Below are 12,864 nucleotides of genomic sequence, written 5' to 3' on the forward strand. Positions count from 1 at the left end.
GGTTCTAGGAACTAAGAATTTTAGGCACTGGTTCTCCCGAACCGGCAGAATCCCTCCACTGCTCCCAAGTCATAGATCATCATGTTTACAAACTAACTTAAAAATTATTTTAAAATACTTACAGGTGTCCGATTTTGGGTTAAAAAAAAAAATCACCTTAACAATGTCACTTCCATTAGTACACTTTGGTCCTAGGAGGGATTGCTCCCTTTAAGAAACTGAAGTAATTGAAAACATCTAAACTTCTTGTGTGATCCAGGAAGGGTGAATTCAGTACCGCTATTTCATCTTAAGTATCCTCGATTTTATTATACAGCACACATTCTTGATAAGCTTGTCCGTGTGATCCACCTTTTTAGGAACCTAATTTGTCCTGTACTTTATCTTCATCAAATGAAGAAAACATCATCTGGTCAGACGTGAAACTTAAACTATGTTCTGGCCTTGTGGCAGGTGCTTCCTGTAAGAAATTCAGAAATGTCTGGAATCTGGATCTCGTATACCAGACGTTCTCCGTTTTTACTGCCTCACGGATGCTTTTATCCATATAACAGACTGCCACCTGCAAAGGCGATGTCTCGGCGACTGCTTCAGCCCTCAATCATGGCAGAACTTTTTTTTTAAGAACAGTAGGCTTTGATTATGTTCCATATAGCACAAATGCTTGGATTTAGCAGCTGCATTCATTTTACAGGAAGTTCAGGTAAAGCAGTTTCCCAGCAGTTTCCCTTTTAGAGGCAGACATAGGGACAGACGATCTCTTCCTGCTCTGTGAGACACAAATGACAAACACAATCTTCTCAAATAAAAACTTGCCCTCTTCCTGCATATTTGCAAAGAAAGTGATCCAGAGTGACCACCAAAGAAATCCCAATATATTGCACACTACAACAACATCAATAGGAACAGATCCTATACATATAGGAAACCAGGAGGTTAAAAACAAAAAAATATTTATTATTCTATTTTACCACTTCTAAATATAAACATTAATTTCTACACTTCTAAATAAAGATACTAAATACTTTTAAATTTTTGTTTTTATAAAATCAACTAAAAATGGATGGCGCTGGAGTGGGCAGATATATCGTATACTCCTCATTGAGTATGCACATTTGCATATAATATGCAAATACACTTGAAATTAGTGTGACTTTGTAGCACCAAATGTGCAATTGCTGGAGTGTGCAAGTGTAACATATACTTCTCATTTATTGTGCACATTTGCATGTAATATGCATAAACACTTAGAATCAGTGTGATTTTAGCAATCAATGTGCAATTATATATGCTGTATGTCGTATGACCACAATAATTTTGAGCTTAACTTTCAGCTCTCAATGGTACAATGTTAGACCTCTCAAACCCTATTAAGATATTTATGTTGCCATAATGCTTTCAAATTTAATCTTGCAACAAAGGAAATTGTCCACAACAAATTGTTATACTGTCCGTAGTGGACACAATGTCTGCATAATATCAGGGTTAGAGCAGTAGTTCATACAACCGTTCAGCTACAATGTATTCATCTTTGCCTCATACTCCATCAGACTCCGAAACTGAAACCGGCTGACATCATCAATGCGCACGTCGCCCGACGATCGTTTCGCGCCTTTTTGGCGCTTCTTCAAGGGGGGAGGAGCGTACAATCACTCCTACAGTTTAGAGTATTTATACTCTCCTGGGGGCGGGACACGGGGCGTATCAATAGTGTTTACGAGTCTCCCCATTGGTTTATCTCCCGCTGTCCGGTCACATGACCGTTACAGAATAATTAACTTAAAGTGGCTCTGAACCACTCTATCTTTTATGTTTCGCGACCTCCTACTTGTGAATGTAGGGGATGGATTCAACACTCCACTAGATCTTCGTCATCAGTAAGTATCCAGCGAGTCATCACTCCTACATCTTAACACACAACTTCAAATGATACCAACTGACCATTATGATGGATCCCTTTTGCTGATACATCCCATATAAACTATCCTGGTGTTTAGAATGCTGCGTCTGTATTAGAATGTATTTAGGCATATACTATCCATATACTATCCATGTAATAGAAGTTAATTATTCTGTAACGGTCATGTGACCGGACAGCGGGAGATAAACCAACGGGGAGACTCGTAAACACTTTTGATACGCCCCGTGTCCCGCCCCCAGGAGAGTATAAATACTCTAAACTGTAGGAGTGATTGTACGCTCCTCCCCCCTTGAAGAAGCGCCAAAAAGGCGCGAAACGATCGTCAGGCATCAGGCGACGCACGGATTGATGTCAGCCGGTTTGAGTTTCGGAGTCTGATGGAGTATGAGGCAAAGATGAATACATTGTAGCTGAACGGTTGTATGAACTACTGCTCTAACCCTGATATTATGCAGACATTGTGTCCTCTACGGACAGTATAACAATTTGTTGTAGACAATTCCCTTTGTCGCAAGATTAAATTTGAAAGCATTATGGCAACATAAATATCTTATTAGGGTTTGAGAGGTCTAACATTGTACCATTGTGAGCTGAAAGTTAAGCTCAAAATTATTGTGGTCATACGACATACAGCATATATAATTGCACATTGATTGCTGCTGCTAAAATCACACTGATTCTAAGTGTTTATGCATATTACATGCAAATGTGCACAATAAATGAGAAGTACTGTATATGTTACACTTGCACACTCCAGCAATTGCACATTTGGTGCTACAAAGTCACACTAATTTCAAGTGTATTTGCATATTATATGCAAATGTACATACTCAATGAGGAGTATACGATACATCTGCCCACTCCAGCGCCATCCATTTTTAGTTGATTTTATAAAAACAAAAATGTTAAAGTATTTAGTATCTTTATTTAGAAGTGCAGAAATTAATGTTTATATTTAGAAGTGTTAAAATAGAATAATAAATATTTTTTTGTTTTTAACCTCCTGGTCTCCTATATGGTCTAGGATCTGTTCCTATAGATGTTGTTGTAGTGTGCAATATATTGGGATTTCTTTGGTGGTCACTCTGGATCACTTTCTTTGCAAATAGTACGTTTTCATTTCCCATGCACCTCATTGTATTTACCTATATGATTTGGGATAATAAGGTTGAGCAGTGATTACTATTACCTTTTCCTGCATACCAGGATTCCCTCTTCCTCTGTGCATCAGACATACAGTAGCCCAAGGGATTTCGGTCCTGAGGGCGGCCACATGCAACCTTTACCTACATGAACCAGGTATGTCATGTCCTGGAGGAGGAGCATTCCCAGTGTTGTATGCTGCCATTGATGATGAAGAAAAATTATGATTTGGGTGGGGGGGATTGATGCTCTAAAAAAAACATTTTGTGCCCTGTTATATTACTGGTTTATTTCTCTCTGTGCACACACAAGTCCTACAATATAGTGCAGAAACAAATTCATCAGACATTCACCACCTTTGTTTCATATCTTACAGACCCACAGGTACAATAATAATACAAACAAATATGGACACGAGTTTTCAGTTACCGCGTCTGTGCTACAGTCGCAGAGGTTATTGATCAAAATCTCCCAGCTGCGAAACAGGCAAAATTGGTTCATAATTATTGCACCAGATATAGCACAATTGCTTTCAATGGGAGTGTTTTCCTTCATATATAAATGTACGGTTACGCATTTTGGTACAAGATAAACAGGCGACTGTTTAAATGGAGCAAAATTAGCTCAATCCTTGAGAATGATTTAGGAGTGCTTGTAGACAGCAGGCTTGGCAATAGTGCCCAATGTCATGCAGTAGCTGCAAAGGCAAACACGATCTTATCTGGCATTACACGGGCAATGGATGGAAGGGAAGTAAACATAATTATGCACCTTTTATAAAGAATTAGTAAGACCACACCTTGAGTATGAAGTACGGTTTTGGGCATCACTCCATAAAAAAAGTGCACAGAAGAGCCACCAAATTAATACATTGGATTGATCTGATTTTATAAGGTGAGGGTAGCTAAATTTAGATTTGTTTACATTAGAAACGAGGCGTCAAAGAGGGGATATTATAAACTATATATAAATGTATTCATGGTCAATACAAGGAGCTTTCAAAAGAACTATTCATCCCAAGGACAGTACAAACGACACAGGGTCATCTCTTGAGGTTGGAGGAAAGGAAATTTCACCAGCAACAAAGGAAAGGGTTCTCTACAGTAAGGGCAGTTAAAATGTGGAATTCATTATCAATGGAGACTGATGGCAAATACAATAGATGTCCAACTTTTTTTTTTTTTAAAGCTATCTTTTTAGAAAGTGAAAGTAAACCGGGATCTACCAAATAAGTAAACATTTCGAAGGAGGATGATCCAGGGAGAAATCTGAAGGCCATTATTAGTAGTCAGGAAGGAATTTATTTTCTCCCTTTATAAGACATCATTGGATAATAAACATACAGATTCCTAACAAGCTCTGAGAAACCCCAAACATTACCACATTGTGCGTGCGTGCGTGTGTGCGTGTGTGTGTGTGTGTGTGTCCAAAGGAGTGCTAGTGGGCATGGCTAAATGTATACAGCAAAAACAAACAAAGATGCCCAAAGCTTCTTCCAATGTGACAAAAATACACAGTGCAATCCTACAATCATTGGATAATGTTTCATAGGTTGTTTGCCTTCGTCTGGATCAAAATATTGTAAATACAGTACAAATATAGGATAAGTATATCTGTTGTCTAATTTTAACATCGGTTGAACTTGATAGACATACATGTCTGTTTTTTTTTTCTTTCTTTTTTTCAACCTCATTTAATATCTGTTGCAGTCTTTTTGTACCAGTGTTGCTGGTGAGAAACTTTGGGAAATAACCATCCATCACTTTTGGTTGAGTTTGATTAGTAATTTTGTAAATGTTACAACTTGGGGAGATTTTGTTGGCTTTTTAATAAATATGCATGCCCTTTCAGACGCAGAAAACCACTTGGTTCATCTTCATTCAACAGCACCCTTACAGACTTGTCCAATTCAACAAAAGGATTTAATGGAAATGTACAGTAAGTAAAGTGATTTAATATTTGTTTCATTCTTAAGAAGTTTTTATTGTGCAAAATCGTTATTGCCATTTGGATTCACATTTTATTATCTTTTTGTTGTAGCCTATAAAATATTTTTTGAGAAATATTTAGTGTGTGTGTGTGTGTTGTAACAGGTCCAGCACACTTGGAACATTTTTCAAAATATATTTCATTTGGTGATCGACGATTAGGTCCCCGTTGTCTTGAGAGAAGCTCCATAACATTGATCTGTTTTGAATAAATGTTTTGTATAATTTACTACAAGACCTGGAGGGCCTGCTTTTCACATCTGTCTGTCTGTATGTTTATTAGTGCTTGCGTCCCAAAATAAGTTATGGTGGGTAAAAAAGTGAAGACAGTCCTCCATCGTACAGTGTACAGCAAATAAAAATACCACTTGTCGCACATTCACTTAGCTTAGACAGATCTGCAACCCTGCTTTTCGCAATTATCTCATAGCTTCCACTGCAGTCAGGGATTCTGGGAAATACGTGCTAATGTGTAACAACTTTTTTTTCTATTGGGGTGGTTTACTGGAGCTCTTGGGTGGGGGGATAGGGGAGGAAAAGGCCCGTATAAGCAGCATGAAGGGATATTGATATAAGAAGGTAATGGGCCTGGAAGGGGGGGGGGGGGGAGGTATGATGAGGTAATTGGCTGGAGATGGGGGGATATAAGAGAGAATGGGGGTGTAATATGAGGAGGTAATGGGTTTGTGGCAGGGAAGAGGGAATATACAAATGTAGCCAGTTGTACCTCCAACCTGCCACAGCACACGTGCTGGTGAACAGCGGACCAAACCTGGAGCGTTCACTGCAAGGTGCATAGCAGGGGGGAATAGCCCATCAGGGTTAACACTGTGGGCGTCCCTGCCTCTGAATGGGACTCCCGCTGTGTTAATCCTATCTGGCTGCATCTGTCTGGAAGAGAAGTGCAGTGAGAGTAGACCGAATCAGTCACTCTCTCTGCGTCCCTCTAACAGGCGATCGCGCTGCTTTTATTTTAAGAACATATTATTGAAGCAGGGGGTCTCTTTGTGGCCTGCGGTCAGATCTCGTGCTATACTTCTGATATTTCTCACGTGTTCTAAAACGTGGAAACGAAGTTCACGGGTGGTCATCTCAATGTTCTTACCACAGGGGCATGTCAAGTAGTAGACGACCGCTTTGGACTTACAATTGAGGGAAGCTCTGATGTTATGTTTTATCTTTCATCTAAATGTCATAAGTATATCAGTAGGTGACAAATTTGCATGCCGAACAAGACCGGCATGTTTGAAAGCCATGCTGTATACCCCTATATAGAAAATTATCTGGTCTCGTAGCACTGTAGGGGCTATGGACCCAGTTTATCAGCAAGATTAGGTGCCCGTCGACTGACAAGATTCACTGAGTTACCTAAAAGTTTGTTAAGATCAGGATCAGTTTGAAGTACATACAGAACCCTCCTGTAACTTGACCAATTCCTATTGTATGTCTAATAGAACGTACAGTTCTATTCGTCTGGTCGGTCTCTGTCACTTTCGGTGTAAGGAGTGAGTCACCTGTTCTATGATTGCTGGTATTCTGTCCATGTTTGATCACAGACTTCCTATTGCCTCTGGCCTGGAAGCGAGAACACATTTCATTAGATCTCCTTTCAGAAATAGACTGTGTTGAGCAATTCCTTTTTAATCTTGGAAAGTCTGATATTGGAATTCTTCTTATATGGTGTTGGGGATGTACACTTGCAGCATGTCAAACCGCATTGGTGGCTGTAGATTTACGGTGAATATCTGAGGATACTGCCACCTGGATCAATATTAATACTGAGGTCCAGAAAATCCTCACCTTCAGTATTGGCCACCCAGGTGAGCTTGATATTGAGCTAGTTGTGGTTGAGGCTAACGACGAAACTGTACAAGGCAGGTATCAACCCATCCCAGAGGATCAGAATATCGTCAAAGAATCTAAACCACAATAAGAAATGCTCAGTGTGTGTGTGTGTGTGTGTGTGTGTGTGTGTATGTGTATATATATATATTTATTATGTGACAAACGGCTTACTCCGGGGCTCCGCCGTCTGTCCGGGACTGTTAGAACACGGTCTTTTAGGGTAGGTTAAATGACGAGGCGTCACGTGCTGTTCCTTTAAACAGGCTATGCCTGGTTTATTCAGTCCCAGGCACTGAGACTGCCACAGTGCATACAACAGAAACACAAACAAACAAAACCTGCTCACCTGAGCAATAACTTAACTTAGGTTTTCCCTGTCTCAGGGTTGGAGTGGGTTTTCCACTTCCAACAACAAAATAAGGAACTTTGCAGTTTTAGACAAAAAGGAATAGAATGATTTTACCTGTTTGGGGAGAGGCTTTTCCCCTCTCTGCTTCCAGCAGCCTTCCTGCCTCCAGGCTGTTGGGGAGAGGGAAGAGGAACCAGGAAATCAGTCTTAAATACCTGATTTCTAATTAGCATGACAGGTGACAGATATCAGGCAGCAGAGAAACTGTGGTCTGGATCCCTCATCCCTCAGTTCCAGCACTTGCCAAACTGTGGGATGGAGTGCATGTATTATGAGGCTGCACTTCCAGCCTAAACAGGATAGAAACTGTTCAGTATCCTGGGAGCCCTATATATGGAATTTATTACCATCCCCTGATTTCTGTCACATATCTTCCCCCCCAGCTCAGACCTCGAGGGATGAGCGACCATGGATATTAGGGAGTGCATCCTTGACAACCCGTCAGCATTGCCATGTTTGTGCCCTGACCTGTGTTCCACAGAAAATTGAAATGGTTGTAGGCTTAGGAACCACCTGGTCACTCTAGCATTCTTCTCTCTGTTTTGACAAATCCAGGTGAGGGGTGCATGATCTGTGACCAACCGGAATTTTCTCCCCAACAGATAGTATTTGAGCGTCTCTACAGCCCACTTTATTGGGAGACACTCTTTCTCGACTATGGAGTAATTTTTCTCCTGGGGATTTAGTTTCCTACTTAAATAAAGGATGGGGTGCTCCTCACCTTGAGACTCCTGGGAGAGTACAGCCCCAGCCCTACCTGAGATGCGTCGGTTTGGACTAAAAACTCTTTAGAGAAGTCATGTGTGACCAACACTGGTTGGGCACAGAGAGCTTCTTTCAGGCTTCTAAAGGCCTGTTCGGTTTCGGGGGGCCACTTTACCATTAGCAGTCCTCTTGCTTTTGTGAGGTCGGTTAGTGGGGTTGCCTTAGTTGCAAAATTGGGAATAAACCTTCTATAGTAACCAATTAATCCCAAAAAGGTCCTTACTTGTTTTTTGTAACGGGCCTTGGCCAATTTGATATCGCCTCTACTTTAAGTGTTTGGGGTTTGAGTAAACCTCTGCCAATAGAATACCCCAGATACTTGGCCTCCTCCAGACCAATAGTGCATTTAGCGGGGTTAGCAGTTAGTCCAGCAGACCGAACTGCGTCAAGCACAGCTTGGACCTTTGGAAGGTGGGATTGCCAATTTTCACTATGGATTACCACATCATCCAGGTAGGCGGCAGCATACCGAGCATGTGGTTTTAAAATGTTATCCATCATTCTTTGGAATGTGGCAGGAGCTCCATGTAAGCCAAAAGGCAGCACCCTATACTGAAAGAGGCCGTCTGGGGTTGAGAAGGCTGTCTTTTCTTTTGCCCTTTCTGTGAGGGGAACCTGCCAGTACCCTGTTCTGAAAATGCAGACGCCATTTGCTAGGCTAATAAGCCCTGAAGGGCAAATGGCTGAGTAGCCTAAGCACAGTGATCAAAAAGTAACTGTCTTGATTGTTACCCAATGTCTAGGGATTAAGTATTAGTCAATCAACAAACTCTGGCAGTCTAATTGTTACCTGAGGGCATGTGTTAGTCTGTTAGTCTCCACGTTAGATAATTGTTCACCAATAGGCTGTGTTCAATGTTAAGAATAGGGTTGCACAGGTATATAAACTGTGTCAACCCTACAGTTGTTAGTTGAGCTTCTGATACCATCTTGAAAGTCACTGGATTGCTGGAGTATTGCTGGAGTTATGCTTCTGATACCATCTTGAAAGTCACTGGACTGTTGGAGAATTGCTATTGGATACTTCCCCATCCCCCAACCCGAGTAAGTGTTATCCTCGTGTCTGTTAATTGTACTATATTGCTGTGTTCACCTTATTTAAGGAATAAATTATATTTTATTATATCTAAGCCTCGTTCAGTTCAACCCAGATATTTGGTGTTCATTATATCTTGTCATAAGCTACCGTGACAAGCTCTATAATTAACTGGTGGCAAGCGGCGGGATTGAACTGGACCTGTGTTACAGTATACTGCGGGATACTGTAACATAGTAGGAACTTTATGGTAATTGCAAGTTCCTGGGACTAAAGATATTGAACACACAGTAGTGCAACAGTTAACACAAGTTGTAACACCACCTCACTGCTGCGACTGAACCATGAGCGAGGCTGGAGGCTCATCCAACATGTGGACCCGAGCTCAGCTGAAGGACAAGTGCCGTGATTATGGACTGCCCTATGAGAACCAGGAGGTCGCAGACATGGTTGACGCAATCGGTGACTATGAAGCCCGGCTTGCAGAGCCTCAGGATACGGCTCAGTTTGCCTTTATACAGCCACCCGGAGATCAGGGAAGGAACCCAGTGCCGGGGCGGCGGAATCTCGGGGAGGGAACGAATGCACCTCCCGGGAGCAGTGCAACAGGAGGGGTACTGGTTACTGCGGCTACCAGTCCGTTCACCCCTGAAATGTTGGCACTGATTACTGCATGGGGAGACAGAGGGACACTGGAGGAGCGGCTGCAGTTTATCACTATGGCAGTGAACAGACCTGCTTATTGCCGCCCTGTCCAACCCAACACAGATGAACTCAAACTGGACCAGCACAGTCTCACCAAGTTCGTGGAAGGCACTGACCAGATTAACAGTTTCGTGGAAGGCACTGACCAGATTGACAGTTTCTTAAAGAACTTTGAAACGCAGTGCCGGCGGTACAAAGTGCTTCCCCAGCATAGGGTTGCACGTTTGGACCCCTTACTGTCCGGCTTGGCTAAGCAGACGATGATGGCGCTTCCAGATGAGTATGCTGATGACTACGAACAGCTGAAAGAACTGTTATTGTTTCAGTATGGTTTTACCCCTGAAGCCTACCAGGGTAAATTCCGGCAGGAGGAGAGGCAGCCCCAGGAGTCCTATGTTACCTACGTGACCCGCATGGCTTTGTACGGGATACGCTGGGTGGAGGGCTATGAGGCACGGACTTACCAACGCCTGCTGGACCTCATCTTTCAGGAGCAGCACATGGAGCAGTGCCCGCCGGCGGTGAGGGCTTGGGTGTACGACAAGAAGCCCAAGACTTACCAGGAGGCGGCGAGGCTTGCAGACGACTATGTGGCCAGCCGAGCCCTGATGACCACCAAAGCAGTAGCCAAGGCGGCTGTGGCGGCGGCACCGGTCAGAAAGTCTGCCAATACCCCCCAATGGACTCAGAGGCCGCCTGCGGGCAGCAGTTCACCAAAGGCGGGGGAGCACCGGCACGAGCGCCGGTACTACAACTGCAACCGCCCTGGTCACATCAGACCAGATTGCCCGTAACCCTTGCGTTCCGGCGGACCCCATCAGGGGCAATGCACCCCAGCTGCGAAGCCGGTAGCCCGCATGCGGGTGACTTCCACCGAAGCAGCCGGACCGGTCCTGGAGACAACTCCCAGCGAGACGTCCCATGCAGCACCTGTCCCGGTTTCATCGGTGCCTACAGCCAGGAGCGGAGGACATCTCAGCGCAGACCTGGAGCCGACATCTCACCCCGGTCACAGTCGGTGACCGGCAAGCAGTCGGCTTGCTGGATTCAGGAGCTGCAGTGACCCTGGTCCGACCTGATATGGTCCGGCCAGAGGAATTGATCCCAGGCCCTGGGATACAGATCACTGTGGCCGACGGAGAGCCACGTTTCCTGCAAGTGACCAGAATCTTTTTGGATTGGGGGGAGGGCCAGGGTGTGCGGGAGGTGGGGGTTTTACCCGGTTTGAATGCCGATGTTCTTCTTGGCAACGATCTGGGACCGATGACCTGCACCTATGACCGAGTGCCCAAGCCTGCGGCGGTTACCCGGAGCCAGACAGCGGTAATGGCGGCGGCGCCAGTCCCCCAGCCTTTGGGACCAACGTTAGCGGAGGGCGCAGAGGAGCCCGGGGAGGTAAGCCAGGATCAGTTGCAACCACAGACTGACTTACTGTTTCCCCTCACCCTTCCCCATTCTCCAGACAATGACATGACTGGGGGGTGGCCAGAATTAGGAGCCCAGTTTAGGGAGGCAGTGAAGACAGACCCTACCCTGGCCGGCGTGAGACTTCGGGCGTCCGAATCTCAGGCAGGGGAAGGCACTGAGCACTGCCTATGGTATAAGGGACTCCTGTATAGAGAAGAAGGGAACCCAGGGATAGAGGAGGGATTGACCAGTAAGCGACAGCTAGTAGTGCCCCAGGGGTACCGACAGCAAGTGTTATGGGTAGCTCACTCTATTCCGTTAGCGGGACATCAGGGGGTCAACAGAACGCAAGCCCGGTTATTACAGCGTTACTACTGGGCGGGGGCATCTCGAGATGTGGGCAATTTCTGCCGCTCTTGTGATGCCTGCCAGCGAGTTGGTAAGGCGGGCGACCGTGTGAAGGCACCCCTGAAACCCCTACCGATAACAGGGGAAACCCTTCCAGAAAGTAGCGATGGATCTTGTAGGACCCCTTATGATTTCTAGCTGGCAATGAAACACTGTGGAGAAGGGGGAGATAGGGGCACAGTTGAGAGCTAGGCAGAAGGGAGAAGCCAGGGACATGCTAGCTAAGTATGGGGCCCTCTTCACTGACATGCCAGGGACCACACATCTCACAAAACACCCAGTGCTCACAGGGGACCTGCGGCCTCTGCATAAGCACGCTTATACAGTGTCAGCAGAGGTCAAGACCAGTATGGAGAGGGAGATAGAGGAGATGCTGACCCTAGGGGTAATTACTCCGTCCCAGAGTCCTTAGGCAAGCCCGGTAGTTCTAGTCCCTAAGAAGGACAAGACCACCCGGTTTTGTGTGGACTACCGCTTGCTCAACGCTGGGACGGTGTCAGATGCCTACCCCATGCCCCGCATGGATGAGTTACTGGATGAACTCGCGGGGGCAAAGTATCTGACCACTATGGATTTGAGCAAAGGCTATTGGCAAATCCCACTGACCCTGGAGGCTAGGGAGATGTCAGCATTCATCACTCCAAGTGGCCTCTATGAATTTTTAGTGATGCCATTTGGGATGAAGAATGCCCCGGCTACCTTCCAACACCTGGTCAATAGGTTACTGGAAGGGTTGCAGAGCTATGCCAGGGCTTACTTAGATGACATTGCTGTCTTTAGTAATTCCTGGGACTCCCATTTAGGATATGTAGCTGCGGTGCTAGATAGGATCAGGGAGGCTGGGCTTACCTTGAAACCCACTAAGTGTATGGTAGGGATGGCAGAGGTCCTGTACTTAGGTCACAGGGTGGGTGGAGGGCATCTCAAACCAGAGCCAGCCAAGGTAGAAGCCATAGTTCAGTGGCCTGTTCCAAAGACCAAGAAACAGGTCATGGCATTTTTGGGCACCGCAGGGTACTATAGGAACTTTGTCCCACAGTACAGCGCCGTGGCCAAACCCCTGACTGATTTGACTAAGAAGCAACTGCCTGTGCTTATCACCTGGACTCCTGCCTGTGAAACTGCTTTCCAGGCACTGAAAACTGCCCTTGCTGGGGCCCCCATACTGGCTGCCCCAGACTATACCAAACATCTCCTCATACAGACTGATGCCTCGGACTATGGCATTGGGGCTGTG

At 45.0% G+C, this 12,864-nt stretch overlaps 1 protein-coding gene across 7 annotated transcripts in view; it reads left to right on the plus strand.

Annotated features, from left to right (window-relative positions):
* The window catches only part of LOC142489328 (schlafen family member 13-like), a 76,140-nt gene that overhangs the window by 22,158 nt on the left and 41,118 nt on the right, over nucleotides 1-12,864 (plus strand). For all 7 annotated transcript variants that reach the window (XM_075589884.1, XM_075589878.1, XM_075589879.1 and 4 more), the window contains one exon: nucleotides 4,916-5,002. In XM_075589884.1, coding sequence (XP_075445999.1) covers nucleotides 4,916-5,002 — 87 coding nt within the window. The remainder of the gene's footprint in view (nucleotides 1-4,915; nucleotides 5,003-12,864) is intronic.

The sequence above is a fragment of the Ascaphus truei genome, chromosome 3 (genome assembly GCF_040206685.1).
Source record: "Ascaphus truei isolate aAscTru1 chromosome 3, aAscTru1.hap1, whole genome shotgun sequence".
In the NCBI taxonomy this organism is placed as follows: Eukaryota; Metazoa; Chordata; class Amphibia; order Anura; family Ascaphidae; genus Ascaphus; species Ascaphus truei.